This window comes from Martes martes (genome assembly GCF_963455335.1).
Source record: "Martes martes genome assembly, chromosome: 10".
Classification (NCBI taxonomy): domain Eukaryota; kingdom Metazoa; phylum Chordata; class Mammalia; order Carnivora; family Mustelidae; genus Martes; species Martes martes.
The window spans coordinates 22,025,267-22,044,475 of record NC_137898.1 but is presented as its reverse complement, the minus strand read 5'-3'; the positions used below and the strand labels follow the sequence as shown (position 1 = coordinate 22,044,475).

The following is a 19,209-nucleotide window of genomic DNA, read 5'->3' as shown; positions in this document are numbered from 1 at the left end:
AGCTGAGGTCGCTCCCACTGCTCGGACAGTGCTGCCTCCCCAGACGTGCAGCACACTACAGGCATTGCCATGCAGCCAGTTTGTGTGCCAGCTTGCCACCCAGCCCTTTTCGACCTGTGCGCTGGTGCAGAGTGGTTCTTCTACTTCCATCCCCTACTCCCGCAGCTAGGGGCTTGTGGGCACCACTCCATGCTTACTGGATCTGTGGCCAACCCAGTTTCCGTCCAAACCGACCCAGCTGCTCCACCCTCTTGTCTCGTCCAGCCCCACTCACAAACTCATGCTCAAGTCTTCCCCGCCCCCTGCTGGGCATCAGGGCCCCATTTGACCCAAATGCATCAGCTTCCCCAAGGCAATGTTATTCTTCCCAGCCAGCCCACTTACAGCTGTGCTTCTGGTCAGTTCCATTTCATGGACAGTGGGGAGGGGAGGAGTGGGCATTTTCTCTCGACACAAGTTTGTCTCCAGCTTTCATCCACATCTCCACAATGGAAAGATTTATGCTCTACCACACAGTGTCAAACTTCTACCATCAGACCCTGAGAAAGTTGGCCCTGCACTGAGACTTCAGTTTCATCTGCATCTCCCTGGGCATTCTTTTATGTCACAGTGCCTTGGCCACATTGAACCAATGAAAGTCCATTCTGCTGCTGCTACCACTGTGCAGTATACACTGCCAAGGGATTTAGGGCCAGATAGATAAATATTTTATACTCGCACAACTCAGTAGGGCACTTGTGGTCTTGCCTTCACTCAGAAGCATAGAGTAGGAAACCCAGTAAACCAGCCATGCAGCTTCTCATGAGTTTTTCCAAGAGTTCCCCTAGCAGTCTGGCAGCAGGCCCAGGGACAGTTATCTGCCCCTTTCCCCAAGTGACAGTTCAGCGATAAGGGATCAAGTCCACATGAACTGAGTGTGGGAACAACCCTAGTTTAGAAGTCATAAGTTCCACATAGGAACCAGTAACTTTTACAAGAGTCCAGTGGTCCTAGAGCCCAAGAGTTCCTGCAAGGGACAAGAAATGTCACACTCGGGAATGGTCACAGTCTTCCCCATCCACTGCAGTTTAGTCAGGTCATTTTTACTATAAGTGTGTTGGCTGATAACACGGCTGGCATTCTACCTTTATTAGGTTTCCAGGGTAACACAGCTAAAAGATTAACATGAGATTAATTTTCCCCTGAATACACGTGGGCAGGGTGTTGGGTTTTAGCATTATCAGGGAAGTAGTAAAATTAAAGTAATAATTTGTATTTTTAGTCTGGAGCAATTTAAAGATGCATATGTAGTTTCTAGGCTAATCATTAAAAGAACAGTTAAAGAATGTATAGTTAAGGAAAAATGGAATAATAAAAAAAATTTTGATTAATTCAGTAAAGCAAGAAAGGAAGACAAAAGAAATATAAAATAGAAATATATATTATATGTAAAATATAAAAATGGGTAAAATAAAATACAAATAGTAAAGTGTTAGAGATACGTACAATACATCATTAATGACAGTAAATAAATTAATCTCATTTATTATTTATATTATATTTATTTATTATTTATTTTATTTATTATAAATAAATAAAATCTGTTTTAAAAATAGAAAATATTTTGAAATGAATGATACAAAGATAAAGCAGGCCAAAACTTGTAGGATGCAGCTAAAGCCGTGCTTGAGGGAAGTTTATAGCCCTTAAATGGATATATTAGTTTAAAAAAAAAAAAAGACCAAAAATCAGTGATCTGTGCTTTTATCTCAAAAATCTAGAAAAAGAACAAATCAAAACTACAGTGAGTTATTTCTTGCTAGTGACATTGGCAGAAATCCAGAATTTTGATAGACTCAGTGAGGCTGTGGGGAAATTGGTGCTGCCATTCATACATTGCTGGTGGAAAGGCAAAATAGAATAACCTTTGTGGAGAGAAAATTGACTATATCTAGCAAAATTATACATTCATTTACCCATGTAGCCAGCTTTCAGGAATCTTTTCTAAAAAATACACTGGCAAAAAAATTAATACAAAAATACCTATGAATAAGGCCGTTGATGGTAGCCTCATTTGAAATAGCAGACTAGAAACAACCTAGATGCCCAACAGAAGAAGACTGAGTAAATAAAAAGTCCTCCATGAGTGTTTATTGGGTGTGAACATCCTCACAATGGAATCTTTTACAGCTGTCAAAAAGAATGAAAACAATTTTTGTAAACTTCTGTGAATCTCGAGGATACAGCCAGTGAAAAAAGGAAAAGGAAAGTGGAAAAAAATCATCTCTGATTACAATATTTTGCTTTTTAAACAATAGCAAGGTTGGCGATGTGTATAGAGAGAAACAGATATTTTAAAATGGAAGAGTAACTTTTAAAAATATTTTTAAATGGTTTTCCGTAGAGGGAAGAAAGAAATTGGTTGGGAAAGATCGGGCATGAAGCTAGGTTTTCTTGAATCTACATTGTCTTTCGTTTGATTTTGAAAACAAATATTTTGTTTAATTTCAAAACAAATTTTAATAAGGCAGTTCCTAATTAAAAGTAAAATTAAGTGAGCCCAACCGTATATTCAGTTGGTAGTAAAACCATACCAAGAGGAACTATTCCAAGCGACTTTAAAAGACAATTATTTGACTAACTCCCTGATGGGATTTACCCTATGCACAAAAGAAAACCTTACTCGTTTTCAGTAATACTATTGTTAATAATATTGATATTGTGCTGAGATTGTAGATGTATGCAGTGCAACATAAATGAGTAATTTTGTTGGTAATGTTGCAAACTAGAGTTTGGCTATGGGTAAAGGACGTAAAAGTGTGAGAATGATGATGTTAAGTAAACGTCTGTAGTCATGAATAGAAATACTAGCAAAACTTTCTTGTATATTTACACATTTCCTAACTTTATTTGCTGAAAAGATTAATATCAGTGAGTAACCCACTACTGAAAAGCACACTTTATGCCTAGATATTGATTCTTAGATACTATTTTCCACTAAAAAGAACCAGAATTCCTTGGAGAAAAGGCTTCTACCAAGTCCAGGAAAGCAAAGAGGCTCCCAAAGTCAACAAAGGTTGTGTCAGAAGAACTCAGAGCCAACTGGAATATGCTCCCATTGGCCAAAGATGGAACACTTTGAAGCAACTGAGTGGATAGAACACATCACATATATTAAATTATATTTAGACTCCCAAATTCACTCTGAGGATTTGGTTTTAGAAGATGCATGGGAACAACTTGGGTTTTGTTTTGGGTTTTTTTTTTTTCCTACTATAAAAAGAAAATAACCAGCATGTTTCCTTCCTTTCTAAATGAACTGTACTTCAGGGTAAATGATTCATTGATGAGAAAAAGTATCTCTGTAGGAGTATTCCAACTAGTAAACTAGAAATAATAAAATTAGAATATTACAGTTTTGCTGCTCCTAATTAATTTATGGCAGTGATCGTCACTCACTACTACCTTCACAAATACACTCAGTGCGTGGGTACCATTGGACATTCACGTTACCGCCTGTGAAGCGTTTTGCCACCCTCCCTCCTCACTTCCTCAGAAGTCAAATCTGAGGCCAGTCAAGCCTCTGACTACCAACTAGTGGGAAATACAAGGGCAAAGGAGCGTGTTAAATGACTCCTGGGATACCATCAGCAGAGTCCAGTCAGTGGAAAACTTCAGGATAAATAACCCATTTCTTCTACAGAAATGTTAAAAAATAAATGAAGGTGAACCCTAGATATCAAAAGACACTTAAAGAACACATTAACCAATGGCAACATGTGGACTTTATTTAGATTATGATTCAAATTATAAAAGCAGAATGAACTTGCATAAGACAACCAGGGGAAACAGGACTATTGAAGATATTAAAAAATAATTTTCAATATTTTAGGCAAGCTTTGTTAACCTTATGTTTTAAATGTGAGTTTTTATCTTTTAGAGGTACACACATGGAAAACTTACTGATGAAATTATGTGAAGTCTGGGATTTGCTTCACATTAATATGGATGAGGGGTTAGAGGAAATCATAAGTGGCCATGAGTTGATATGTGTTGAAGTTCGTCAATGAGTGCATGGAAGTTCTTATACTATTGTCTTCTTTTGTATATATTTGAAATTTCTCATTATAAAATATTTTAAAATGTTATCTCAGGGGCGCCTGGGTGGCTCAATGGGTTAAGGCTCTGCCTTTGGCTCAGGTCGTGATCCCAGGGTCCTGGGATTGAGCCCCGCATAGGGCTCTCTGCTCAGCAGGGAGCCTGCTTTCCCCTCTCTCTCTGCCTGCCTCTCTGCCTACTTGTGATCTCTCTCTCTGTCAAATAAATAAATAAAATCTTTAAAAAAAAAATGTTATCTCAAAGGTGAGCAAACAAATACCATACCAGAAATGAGGAAGTTAAAAAAACAAATTGACACATCTTAAACTAAAAATACATTTATTTAAGTCAAATACTCATTGGGTGAATTAGACACAATTAAATAGTGAATGCAAGCTTTGTGTAAAAAATTACCTAAAATATTATAGCAACAAGGCGGTAAGTGAATCGACAGATTCAGGAAGCATGCTATATTCCAAGCTGGATAAGTAAAAAGAAATCCATGCCTGGCTACGTCATAGTAAAGTAGCAAAAACAAAGATATCTTAAGAGCATCTGTTTCAGTCCGGGCACCGTGAGGAAAACAGAAACGTCATTAGGTAATTCAGAAGAGCAAATTGAAGGTAGAGAATTGATTACATTGTTGTGGGAGAGTGAAAAAGGAAACACCTGACTCCAGTAAGCTAGAAATACCACCTGCTGGGCCTGGCACCCAAGCCTAGGGATGAGAGAAACAGGCAGGCAGTGGGGTTTTCAAAATCTCAGCGTTCACAGGAGTTCTGGCAAGTGGGAGTTCTGGCTTCTGAAGAGGGAGCATATCCTGGCTGCTGAAGGGATGCAGTGAGGCTGGGTCTGGGAGTGCAGAATACCGTTGCTCAAATGACACTGACAGGTGCCACACGCAAACAGGAAGAAAAAAGGCCCTTCTCCCTCTTGCCTTTCAGTCTCCTAGTGTGCTCGGTTGCAGACCCTGACTAGAAGCCTGCTAACAAAGGAGAAATACGATTTGCAGAGTTCTAGCCACAGTACCACAAAGTATAGAATTTTGGATTTGCATCTGACCACTTAATAAAGACCACAACGTGCATGCATGAATTTACTCACAAACAGATATGTAGCAGAGGCTTAGTGTGTACCAAAGACTTTTTAAGTGCTTGGGATAAATCAGTGAGGAAAAATTTAGACAAAGACCTCTGCCCTTAGGAAGGACAGAAGGGACAGATTACCTACAGAGGAATGATGGTCAAAATGACAGCCCGTTTCTCAAAACACCTATCTAAGCCAGGTGATAGTTTTGAAAACATAGTGGGCCCTCCTAGAATTGTGTACCTTACAATGAGAGAAGAGTAAACACATTTAAAGATAACTGGAAAAAGTTTACTACCAGGAGTCCTACCTAAACGAATTTTTCTATATGAAAGCCAAAGAAGGATTGTCTGAGACCGAAGACTTGCTAAGCAAATAAAATGATACATGCGTGCAAACCCAAGCAAATATGTCTGTAGAAAACAATAATTTGTGGGATTTTTAAGAGAAATGACTAAAACAGAAATACTGTGCAAAACAATACACATTTGAGTGTGGGATGATCGGAGTTAAAGTGTTCAAAAGGCCTCTTTAATATTTAGGAGGAATGAGTTAACATATTGCTTGGACTTACGTTCAATATTGAGTAAAGATTTAAGGTTAATCATTAAAAAGAATGTAGATCCCAATCCTTTGAAGATAAAATAATGAAGTTAGGAAGGGGAGGATCAAAAAAAAAATTAATGCAAGAGGTGGCAAAAAAAAAAAAAAAAGGAAAAAAGAGCATTTAAGGGTCAGAACAACAGCAGTAAAAAGTGGTAAGAACAAATAGAAGCCAAGAAGTAGACAATCTTAAAAACAATCTGTAATAAGGGGCACCTGGTGAGTGTCTGTCTGCAGCTCATGTTGTAATCCCAGGGTCCTGGGGTGGAGCCCCTGGTCAGGTTCCCCATTCAGCAGGGAGTCTGCTTCTCCCTCTGCCCATTCCCCAACTTGTGCTTTGGAGCTCTCTCTTGCTCTCTCAAATCTTTTTTTTTTTTTTTTTTGAGATTTTATTTATTTATTTGACAGAGAGTGCACAAGTAGGGAGAGCAGCAGGCAGAGGGGGAGGGAGAAGTAGGCTCTCTGCTGAGCAGGGATCCCAATGTGGGCCTTGATCCCAGGACCCTAGGATCATGACCTGAGCGGAAGGCAGCCGCCTAACCAACTGAGCCACCCAGGCACCCTCAAATAAAATTTTTTTTTTAAAAAATTCTGTAATGTAGCAGTCAAAATAATGTCAAATCGGAAATTTTTTAAAGATTTAATGAGTCATGCCTGAAACATAATACAAACATTGAAAAAAAATGGGAAAGAAGTTATACCAGATATTTGGTAATCAAAAGAAAGGTATAGTTATTAATTACCTGAAAAATATATTTCAGAACAAAAAAATTATTAGGGGCAGAGAAAATGACTATGTAATGATAAGAGATTTAATTCACAGGATACACCAATTCTAAACTTACACATACCCAATAAAGTAATCTCAAAAATATAAAGCAAAAATGATCCACTGGAAGAAATAAAAAATACCGACATAAATACCATTCCCCACTGTTGATAAGCCAATCAGTGTCTGAATCTATATTCATGAAGTGTGTTAGTCTGTGGTTTTCCGTGCTTGTAATGCTTTGTCTAGTTTTGTTATTAGGTTAACATTAAACGACTTTGTATAATGAGTTAAATGTTCCCTCCACCTTATTTTTCCAGAAGACTTTATACAGAAGTGGTATAGTGAAGCCATCTGGGCCAGGATTCTTCCTTGTGAGAGATTTCTAACATCAAATTCAATTTCTTTAGTAAATATTCAAATTATCTCTCTTCTTGAGTGAGTTTTGGTAGTTGTATCTTTAAAGAAATTTGTCTACTTCATCCAGGTTGTTGAATTTATTAGCATAAAATTGTTCATAATTCTTTTTTTTTTCTAATTCTGTTAACATCTGTGGGATCTGTAGTAACATATACTCTTGTAATTCTGATGTTGGTACTTTGTATCTTTTCTCTCTCTTTTTTTTTTTCCTGATCAGACTGACAGAAGTTTATGCATTTTATTGATTTTTCTCAAAAGAACCGAGAACTCAAGGTTTTGAATCCATTGATTTTTCCCTGTTGTTTTTATTTTCTCTGTCATTGGTGTCTGCTCTTATCTTTACTATTTCCTGTCTTCTGCTTCTTAGGATTTAATTTGTTGGGGTTTTTTTAGTTTCTTTATGTGTAGGTTTAGGTTATTTATTTGATCCCTTGCTTTTCTAAGGCAGGTGTTTAATGTTAAAAGTTCCCTCTAAATTCTATTTTAGCTTCATATCACAAATTTTGTCATATTTTCATTCAGTTTAAAATAGTTTATAATTCCTCCTAATTTCTCTTTTGATCTGTAAGTTATTTAGAAGTATGTTATTTGGGTTTCCAACTATTGGGCATTTTCCAGGTCTCTTTCTTTAATTGATTTCTAATTTTATTGCAATAAATGAACATAGTTCATGTGACTTAAGTTCTTTTAAACTTATTCAGACTTGTTTTATGATCCAGAATATGATCTGTCTTGGTAAATGTTCCATGTACCTCAGAAAAGAATACTTTTACTGTTAGAGTATTCTAGAAATGTCATTTAGGTCAAGTTGTTTGATAATATTGTTCATGTCTTCTTTATCTTTACTGACTTTTTTGTGTATTTCTTCTGTCCGTCATTGAGAAGCATGTTGAAATCTACAGCTGTAACTCTGAATTTGTATATATTTTATTTTCTATCAGTTTTTGATTTTTGCATTTTTAAGTTCTATTATTAAGTGCAGAAATCAGTGAAACCAAAGAATGGAGATCCACAATCTAAAAGTTGTTTCTTTGAAGCACTGCTCAGGCAAAATTAATCAAGAAGAAATAAAGTACAAATAACCAATATTGAGGGAAAAGGGAAGCAAAACTACAGCTAAAGAGATAAGAAAATGATACAATTAACAATTTTATGCCAATAAATTTCAAAACACTTGTAAAGAAGACAAATTTCTAGAAAAATGTAATTATCCAAATTGATTTGGTAATATAACTCAAATAAATTGCAACAGTACGTTAAAAAAATCTCCTCACAAAGGATACAGCGCCTATTGATTTTACAAGTGAATTCTACCAGACTTTTAAGAAGTACACCATCTCAATATAAATAGACTCTTCTGGACAGCGGAAAAGGGAACAACTTCCCAATTAATTGCTTGAGACAAGACCAGTGTCTTGAAAACAAAACTAGACAAAGACATGAGAAAAAAATAATACTGTAAGCTCACTCACAAACATAGGTATCAAAATCATAAGCCAAATTTTAACAGACAAAATCCGACAGGATATATTTTTCTTTTACAAGATGCACCTTGATCAAGTTGGGTTTATCCCAAAAAATACAAAAATGGTCTAACTCTAGGAAAACCCTGTATTTCATCAACCAAATTAAAGGATTAATATTATGAAATTATTTCAGTAGATTATATTTGATAAAATGCAGTACCATTCATTAAAGCTAATGCAAATTGAGAATAGACAAAGACTTCCTTAATCTGATGAGAAGAATCAACAAAATATTTCAGCAAAGATGATTCTTAATGGGGAATATTTAAAATAATTCTTTGAAGTCAGGAAAGAGAATGCCCACCATCACCACTTTTTTCCAGATTTGTACCAAAAGTTGTAGCAACTACAGTTAACCAAAAAAGAAAGAAAGAAAGAAAGAAAGAGAGAAAGAAAGAAATGGCATAAGTATTAGGAAGAAAAAAAACCGAAGTATTATTTAGAAATGATGTGATCATCTACATAGCAAACCCAAAAGAATCTACAAATTTTTAGAAATAATAACATTTTTATCAAGATGGCTGCCTGTAAAGTCAATAAAAATAAGTTGCATTTCTATACAGCAGCAGAAAGTACTAGAAAACATGATTTTGAAAGTATTTCCATTGCTATAAAAATATAAGTTCCCCAATAATAAATCTAACAAAAAATTTGTAAGCCCTGACTGCACAAAGTGATACAACTTTATTGAAAGGCATTTTAAGACCTAAATAAACCAAGATATATAATGTTCATGGATAAGACAACACACATCATAAACATGTCAGTTTTCCCTAATTTGATTTATAGAGTCAATGCTACTATAACCAAAATACCAACAAGTTTTTCTTTTCTTTCTTTCTTTCTTTTTTTTTTTTTTAATGGTACTTGAAAAGCAGACCTTTATACGGAAGGGTAAGGAATAGACATGACACTCTTGAAAAATAAAAGGTGAGAATTGCCTTACTTTTATGAAAAATTATAAAACAGACCATAATGCCTTGTGCTCAAGGATAAACAGAAATAATGACAAGGGGGACTACATAGAAAGTCCGAAACATACCGACATACATTGGACTGTGGAAGATCAACAGGGAGAGAGGGGATATTTGCAGGAAGCTGTGCTGAGCTCATTCATCCTCACCTCACAGCTTATACAAAAAGGGAATTCCATGTGAATTAAGGACTGGAGTATGAAAAACAAAGCCTTAAAAATTGGAATAAAATGTAGAAGATGATCTTTCTGCCCTTGGAATAGAAAATGATTTCTTAAGATATTAAAGCACTAACTAGAAGAGAAAATGTGACTAAGTTCACCTACATTAAAGTTTAAACTTTTTTTAATTAAATACATTTTTTAAATGAAAGAGAGGTAAGCCAGAGTGAGAGAAAGTATGTGTGACACATTCAACCTGCAAGGACTGATACGCAGAACATATAAACAAATCAGTGAGAAAGAAAAATAATAAAATAGAAAGATACATAAAAGATGTTAACAGACATTTCACTGAAAGAAGATGTGTGTGGCCAATAAACTCAAGAAACAGTATCAGTCTCACTAATGCTCAGGAAATGCAAACTAAGACCACAGTAAGATGCTATTTTATCGCCACTGATGACACCAAGAATTAGAAAGGCTAGAAAGCAAGAAGCACTTCTAAACATTGCTGATGGAATTGTAGATTGTTACAGCACCTCTAGGGAACAAGGCGCCATTCTCTTGTTATGTTGGACATTTACATGTCTTGTGAACCAGCAAGCCTACCCATAGGTACCTACTCTAGACTAAAACTCTGCACGTTTATTTGCAACAGAAAACTTAAAAACAGGAAATATTTCAGAGCCCCCATCTACAGAAAAGGGATAAATACATTGTAATATATTCACTTAATGGACATTTCATTGTGCAGCAAGGAAATTGAATGAGCTAAAGCTACACACAACATGGATGAATTTTAGAAATAGAGTGTTGAGTAAAGAGTTCAAGTCCAGGGCGCCTGCGTGGCTCAGTGGGTTAACCCTCTGCCTTCAGCTCGGGTCATGATCTCAGGGTCCTGGGTTCGAGCCCTGCATCAGGCTCTCTGCTTGTCGGGGAGCCTGCTTCCCCTTTCTCTCTGCCTGCTGCTCTGCCTGCTTTTGATCTCTCTCTCGTTTTCAGATAAATGAAATTCTTTAAAAAAAAGAAAAAGTTCAAGTCCCAGAAAACTCCTTACCACATTAGACCACTTTTATAATGCATAAGTACACTAAGTATTTTATTGTTGAAGCAAATGTGTGTGTGTGTGAGACGGAACACTTTGAAAAAGTGATGGGATAACAAACACAGCATTTAGGATAGTGTGTGCCTGTGGAGAAAAGGCAAGAGGCTGGAATTGTTTAAGAACACATAGATGGGGGCGCCTGGGTGGCTCAGTGGGTTGAAGCCGCTGCCTTCGGCTCAGGTCATGATCCCAGCCTCCTGGGATGGAGCCCCGCATCGGGCTCTCTGCTCAGCAGGGAGCCTGCTTCCTCCCTTCTCTCTCTGCCTACTTGTGATCTGTCTGTCAAATAAATAAATAAAATCTTAAAAAAAAAAAAAAAAGAACACATAGATGGCTGGCTGCAAGTTCATTCTAGAACAGGGTGGCAGCTTGTGGGATATTCATTATTTTATGTTTTATAGCATAGGGGTATATTTTTCATATAATTATTATGTATATATAATTACATAAACATGTTCTTTTGTATGTGTGAAATATTGGCATTAAAGAAAGATAATTTGAGTTTAAAAAAAAGAATCCTTTTGAGAAACCAATCAAAAGGACCAAGTCACTAAGTCACTGGGAAGGGGGAATAAATCAGGCAGTCTCAGATTTCTCTGCAGCAGCCAACCATGCCAGCAGGCGATGGAACAATGCCAACACGTTATTCGAGGAAAGAAAGAATGAGCCATGGTTTTATATCCAGCCAGCTGTCCTTCAGGTATGAAGGCTGAAGACAGAAAGTTTTGAACTTACATGATTATATCGGTTTGCTAGGGTTACCGTAACACAGCACCACGGACTAGGGACCTTAAATGGTAGAAATTTGTTTTCTCACATTTCTGGAGCCTCCAGGTCCAGGATCTGGGTGCTGACAGGGTGGGTTTCCTCTAAGGCCTCCCTCCTCAGGCTGTCGGTGGCCAGACTCTTGCTTCCCCTCCACAGGGCCTTCCCTCTGCACACAGGACCCTGACGTGGCTCTTCCTCTTCTATAAATCCTTCGTATAAATCCAGTCTTACTGGATTAAGGGCTCATGCTGAGGGCCTCATTTTAATTTAATTACCTCCTTTAAGACCTTATCTCCAGATACAGTTACATTCTGAGGTACGAGAGGCTGAGATGTGTCTTGGAGAAGCACAATTCAGCCCATAACAACAATCTCGAAGAATATTGTTCCCACCAACAGTACTGGGCTGAAGCTCAGTCAACCACGACATGATTGGGGAAACCACACAAAAGTCATGTCAGTGGTCAATGTGTTTCACTGCAAAACCAATATAGAAAACAAACTTTGGGGAATAGGGTGATAGAACAATATAAATACTATATGCCCTGACAATGAAGAATAATAAAATTACCAAAGAATTATATTGGAAGAAAGAAATAAGATAGAAAGCAAAAAACAGGGATGGTTTTCTGTGATGGTCAGGAGTTAGAGACCATCCATCGAAAGGGGCAAATGAAATAGACAGGAAAATCCAAAATTAGATCTAAATTAAGTACTGAAATTTTGTATATGGTAAAGGTAGCATCTCACTGGGTGAAGAGAGATGAATTATTTGTTAAATCTTATTGGGACAACTTAGTAACCATTTAAGGTGGAGCCATATTTTTTATACCAAGTTAAATTTCAAATGGATCAAAGATTTAAATGTGAAAAAATGAAACTAGAAAAGTTCGGTGCGGGGGGAAGGAAAGGAAAGTTCTGGGGGGAAAATGTAAAAATTTCTTGATAACCTTCAAGTAAGCAAGACCTTGTCAGCTACAACTAAAAATCCAGAAGACATCTAAATTAATAAACTGAACTATGTAGAAATCAAAGCCTGCATTGCAAAAAAAAAAAAAAAAAAAAAAAAAACCAGAGGTCCAAAAGCAAACATCAGAAAACCAAGGGAATGTATCTGTAATTCGTATCACAGGCAAGGAGTCCTTTGATATATATATATATATATATATATATATATATATATATCCTAATATATATATATTTAAGAGACACCAGCCTCAACTAACCATTCCTTTGCAGAACCAGACCTCCTGGGTCCTTTCCAGCATGGCAGCCCTCTACTGGAGAGTGAAAGGCCAGGGAAAGAAGGCGATCGACTGCCTCCGCCAGGCCCTCCACTATGCTCCACACCAGATGAAGGTGAGTGGGACTCAGAGGTGTGACTTTCTGTCTCCTGGTCCTTTCCTGTTATGAGGTTTCAATGAGCCTTCCTCGTGCACAGTCAGTAAGGTAGTGGCAAGAGGCGAGCCCAGGCTGGAAGAACCTTCGACCCCACTGATGCTGCTGCAAGCCTGGGAGTAAGACGTACTCCCTCGCCTTCCCTGCCTCCGCAAATGGGAACATGGGAAAGTCTTCAAGATTACATCATTTAATGCCCCTTCCACTGTGTGCAGAGCCACCCAACGTACAACAAATACACTGGCCTAGGCAGGCCATCACCCCGCAAGTCCTTCTGGGATTAGCCTATACCCAGGGACCTAGAGGCCTGTGACACTTGTTTTATGTGTACTGCTGATCTGAGCTTGTTTCCAGACCCTGAAACTGAAGCAGTTTCCATCTCTTCTTACATATGGGCCAGTTCCTGGTCTCTGTCTGACTTCATTTTTTTCCACAAAAACAGAAAGCCCTGCTAACTCAGTGTCACATCAGTCTTTTCAAAAATGCCAGTTATTGCTATGATGACTGAGAACGTTCAGCTTTTCAACAGCACAGTAGTGTCCACACCGCTGAGTTCTGTGTTCACCTCCACATCTCAGACTTTCTGAAGACACAGCTTGGGTCTTGTTTGCTCGTAAGGACAGCATTTGGAATGGTGGCAGGAGCTCTGCCTCTTGCTGGCTTTGTGACCTTAGGCAAGTTATAAAGCTCTGTGACCTCATATAATGATCTCACTCTGCGAGTGTCCAATAAGGACAAAGGTGGGTCCTTTTTCCCTAGGGCTTCTGTATCTCCTGGAGAACCCTGTACAGTGTGATACAGGTGGTGCTTGCTGGGTGCACAATTAAAGGACTAAGTCTTTGTGCTGGTAACAGTGTTGCTATTTGTTCAGCCCATCATTCTGTGCTCTGTACTTTCAGCCAGAGGACACCCTAGGTCAGGGGTCAGGAAACCTTTCCTGTAAAGGGCTACACAGTGAGGAATTGAGGCTGTGCGGGCCAGACAGCCTCTGTTGGAGTCAAGTCCGTTCTGCCATGCTGGCCTGAAACAGCCGCAGAAATACGTAAAGGAACAGGAATGGTCACATTCCAGTAAAACCTTACAAATACAGGCAGCAGGCTAGATTCGGCCTGTAGGCCAGAGTTTGCCGGCCCCTGCTTCAAGCAGATGATGCCATGGGCCTTGCAGAAGACACTTGGACTCTCCAACAGCAGGACTCCAAGTGTGGTCTGTGAACTAGCCATGAACTATTCATTACCAGTCGCAACGAGTCAGGAACCTGCCCCAGCAGTAAACCAGCAATTTCACTAACCAGACTGTTTGTTTACTCAGTTGACTCATCTGCTTTGTGTTTTGAGGCCAGACTTTCCTAATGAAAGAAGTAATGCATTGGTTTATGTCTTCATGCATCTCCCCATGGGTCACAGGCCAGTAGCAAACAGGAGACCGGCAGGTTATGTTGCATTACTCAGTCACTCACCAGGAGAAACTTACTGCATTATTTATGGTCAGGACCACCAGGAACCAAAGCCCAAAAATCAGTATCCTTTCCTTCTCAGCCTTCTCCTTCCTTTCCCAGGACGTGCCCCTGATCAGCCTGGCTAACATCTTGCACAACGCCAAGCTCTGGAACGATGCAGTCATAGTAGCCACCATGGCCGTGGAGATTGCGCCACACTTCGCCGTGAACCACTTCACGCTGGGCAACGTCTACGTGGCGATGGTGAGGTCGCTGGCATGGGCAGAGCAGATCACCTCCGCCGCTGCCTCTCCCCGGCACACCTGTGCCTTCAAACTCCCTTGACAGTGTCAGTGTCCTCCCGTTTCCTGTACACTTTGTGTCTCTCATTGCTAGCCTCACCAAAGGCATATTTTATGGCTAAGGAGTTTGTGAATTTAAAAAAACACAGTACATGAAACCCATCTAAGTACTTGCAACTGTGTGGCCCCTCCGGGTGAGTTTCACACTGACAGTGGTGTCAGATTGACCTACAATTTTCTGGAGACTTCACCTGTTCCAGAAAACCTGCGTGGACAGACTCACCTGTGCTCCCTTGCTTTCAGGTGGGGCTAGGTGCCTATTATCACTGCACTCATGACGCCCTGTACATGTCTCTCTTTTCACCTTGTTTTATAATTTTTTAAGTATCTGTCTCTCCCCCAGACAGTGGGCTCCTTAGGGAAGAGATTCCTCTTCGTCTTTCTGTCCCTAGCACTTCACAGTGTCTGGCACACACTAGGTGCTCATCACGTGTTCCCTGATGGTGGCATGCCACTAGTTTCATGGGGTACCATTTCCAGAGAAAATGGCAAAGCCATCATCCAGAACCCTCATTCTGGTCAGAAACAAGGACTGATTTCAGAACTTGAAATCCCAGGGGTCCTCTAGAAGCTGTCATAGCTGAATTTAATGTGAGAATCGTGCCATGCATTTTCATCTATAGCTTGGGGCCCCACACGGGGCGATTCCCAAGGTGCTCTCAATAAAGGTTAATAGAATGAGCAGCTTGAAGCTGGAAGTTTTATGTGTCAGCCTTGACTTGAAAGGCAGCGAGTATAATTTGGCCAGGTAGGTATTGCTGAATGTGCAGATTTCCTTCTCTGCTTCTTAGAATCAAAGAATCTATTTTTGTCCCCAGTAAATGTGAAATTTGCTACTATGAATGAGGAATTCTGCCTCTCATTTGCCTAGAAGGCGTCACTTAACCATTTGGTTTGGGCTCTTCTTTGAAAGTATTGGTCTAAGTAGAAGATAACGCCTTCAGTATGACAGCGATCGTTTCCAGACAATGTTCATATTTTTAAATGCTAGGGAGAACAAAAAAGTTTCAAAATTTATTGCATCTGACTTTGAGACACTTAACTTCCATCTTTCTAGCTATAGTAGAAAATTCAGGCAGAGGCATAAGGAGCATTTGCCTGGCACAGTTCTAGAAGTTTCCGTGAGGATTAAACGGAGGGTTTTCATAAAGCACCCCGCACAGTGCCTAGCATGTGGCCAGTACTCGGCAATGTTGGTCCTCACTGTTGGGTAAGACCTTTGTAAAGTCAACCTCCCCTTCCCCTTTGGCTCTTGGGCTCTGCCTTCCTTTTCTTTGTGATGTTGTTCCTTGGGGGTGGTGTTCCCTTCCAGACCTGGGAGTTCTCCTCAGAGATGTAGATCCACTGAGAAAACACTGCAGGATGCTCCTAGCACAGAGGTGCTTCTCGAGGAGAAAGAAGTCACGGTACATACTTGGCCAGGTGATGGTGTCCCGCTCACGTCTGTCCCTTTGCCCCTCACAGGAGGAGTTTGAGAAAGCTCTTGTGTGGTATGAATCGACGCTGAAGCTGCAGCCTGAGTTCGTTCCGGCCAAGAACCGAATCCAGACCATCCAGTGTCACTTAATGCTAAAGAAGGGACGGCGCTCTCCTTAATGCACCTCCTCCCTCTCTCTCTCCCTCTCTCTCTCTCTCATTTCTCTCTCTTCTCACACTCTTAAAAAAAAAAAAAAGAATAAGAAAAGAAACCAATCATTGTCAGTATCTACTTTTAATGATGTGTGTGAAAATAACTGAGTAGGACTTACAACAGGACTTTTACGTATGTGGGAATCAGTTTGTCTTTGTTTTGAAGTCCCCTCTTCCCCCCAGACAACCTCAGAAACACAAATTTCTCAAAAGGAAAATGCAGCGGAAAGATACCGTGTAAATACTGAGCCAAGACGTTTCTGGAGCTGTGCTCTGTCTCCAAAACCTCGATGCCTTTAGGGCTTTTCTCAGTGGTCCAGCCGGCGGCTCCGCAGCCGCCTCCTCCTCCTCGTTGGTGGAGGACAAAGCGGTGCTGCCCATTCTCTGCTTCCTGTCGTAGCCTCTGTTGTCAGTGGAAATGCAGAAGCCCGCCCAGTGCCAGTGAGAAGCAACGTTGTGCGCTCTCGCCATTAGATCCGTGCCGTCCCCCGTCGTGTCCGTCCCATGCTGCTATGTCACAAACCCTCAGAGGTAGTTTGCAGGGGAGGAAGGGGAAATGATTTAAAAAAAAAAAAAAACAACAAAATATTTACAACAACAAAAACTCTTAGGATCACCTGACCTTTGTAATGTTATTTATGTTGGGGAGGGAGGGGGGTGCTGAGAAGGGGAAATCAGCAGTGTACAACATCTATATCATTTGTGCTTTAATTACAAATCACAAGGAAACCAATAAGTTGAAATCCTATATAACAGGTTTATATATATAGAATATGTATATTTGAAGCCCTCTACACTGAATCTATGTTTTACTAATTCTTTGTTCACTGTGTTACCCATCTTGGAATAAGGTGTGAGTGTCCGCTCCCTCTCTCTGAGGCCTTCAAACTTAGCTCCTCGGGAGAGAGGGATGCGCCAAGGTTGAGTGTTTCCGTACAATGCTTTTACCTCTGGTCCCAGGAGAATCAGAAACTCCAGACATTTTGGAATCTTCAAGGGCACATACTGAGAACAAAAATAAAAGTTGTTTATGAGCAACATAGGTCTGGAGTGTGTTTTTTTTTTCTTTAAAATCAGGCTAACGTGGACAGCTCAGAAGCCAACGGTCACTCTGGATCTGATCCTCTCAAGTCCTGGGTCATCTTCCTCTTTCTTCCTTTCCACAATGGCACAGTGAGGGGAGAAACAATCCATCACTAGGCTTTATGGTTGATGAACTTATTAGCATGATACATTTGACCGGGAAAGATACACGATCAGCAAGTGTTCAGAGGTGGGTATCTAATTGACCTTCCCGGAAAGGAATAATATATGGCACAAAGTCACTTCCCCTCAAGTGAACACCGATCCTGAGGTTCACCCGGGGAAGCTTCGTGGAGAGCCTTGGCGAGCGTGCTGCAGGGACAGGCACACACTACACAGCCAGCCAGTGTTAGCGCCGCTCGCTCGGCGGAGGTCTTCAATCCTGCCGCCAGGTCTTCCCAATTCTAGAAATAAATTACCTTTTCCTCCATGTTAAAGAGTTTTGTTCCATTTCTGGACCCTGATTCAAAAGTTTGACCGCTTCCAACAGGGATTCCTAGCCTGGAAGGTAAGGAGCTTGTCCAGTGAGCGCTTTTAATAAAATGCCAGCTGAAGACATTTTGTATCTCTTTTTCACTTTGGTGGATTTCTTCCATTCTGTCTTCCAATTCAGTAACTTCTCAGCTGTGTCTAGTCTGCTGCTTATCCATTGAGATTTCTTGTTGCAGTAATGATATTTTTCATTCATAGGGTTTTTGGGTGGTTCTTATTCATTATATCTGCCTGCTCATGTTTCATGACCTCTCCTTGTTTTGGTGGATGCCAGTCTTTCTTTTACCGATTTGAACATTTTCAGCATTCTTACTTTTCAAATCACTCAGTTATTTCTTACTCATCTGGAATAAATTCTTGTTGGGCCTGTGGACTATTGACCCCATAATATTGGAATTCCCTGGTTCTCAGTCTTCAAATCTCTGCTTTTTGTGTTCTCTCACGTCCTTAGTGATCTCATCTGATGATGTGGTTTCTGATACTCTCTCCATGCTTATGACCTCCACATTCACACCTCCCGCACAGATAGCCTCTTTAGCCCTCAATTCATCATCTGTCTACCCCATATCTTCGCATGGTCCAAAATTGGATTCCTTATCCTTCCCAAAGATATCTTGCTTCTCTAACTTTGGTCTTTCCATCTCAGTTCCCTGCTTCCTGTTAATTGGGTCAAAAAATCCTAGAGCAATCCTAACTCCTGTTAAAACGTAAGGCAAACTGTGTCATTTCTCTGCTTAAAACCAGGCAGTTGCAATGCCATAAAGCCTTACCACCACCCCCCACCCCAACCCCCACCCCCGCCAAAAATCTGGCTCATCTCTCTGGCTTCATCTATTATTTTCCCTCTTAGTCCTCTTCAGCTACACTGGCCTCATGACTATGTTTTAAAACTTCCAGCATGCTCCTGCCTCAGGGCATCTGCATTTGCTCTTCCCCAAAAATCCACTTGACTCCACTCATCATGTCTGTGGGCCTTCCCTGATCATGATATTTGTAATATTGTGGCATCTGCCTCCACTATGTCCTAATCCCCTTTCCTGCTTTACTTCTCTCTATAACTTCAATCATCAGTGAGTGCAATGCGTATTTAATGTCTGTCACTCCCAACCTAAAAGTAAGCTCTAACTGCAATGTTTTTATCTGTTTTGTTTTGGTTTTGTTTTGTAATTTAAATTCAAGTGAGTTAACATACAGTGTAGTGAGTTTTTAACTTTGTGCCCTGATGTATCTCTAACCCGTGATACACAAAAGATACCCGGAGAAAACTGTTGAGTTAATTAATTAATTAATTACTGAGTGGTGCTGGACTTCCTCATATA

At 39.9% G+C, this 19,209-nt stretch overlaps 1 protein-coding gene across 3 annotated transcripts in view; it reads left to right on the top strand.

Moving 5' to 3' along the window:
- The window catches only part of TTC17 (tetratricopeptide repeat domain 17), a 126,482-nt gene extending 109,126 nt beyond the window's left edge, over window positions 1–17,356 (top strand). For all 3 annotated transcript variants that reach the window (XM_080816970.1, XM_080816969.1, XM_080816971.1), the window contains 3 exons: window positions 12,728–12,847; window positions 14,445–14,588; window positions 16,151–17,356. In XM_080816970.1, coding sequence (XP_080673096.1) covers window positions 12,728–12,847; window positions 14,445–14,588; window positions 16,151–16,282 — 396 coding nt within the window. In that variant the 3' untranslated portion in view covers window positions 16,283–17,356. The remainder of the gene's footprint in view (window positions 1–12,727; window positions 12,848–14,444; window positions 14,589–16,150) is intronic.
- Window positions 17,357–19,209: the final 1,853 nt, after the last annotated feature.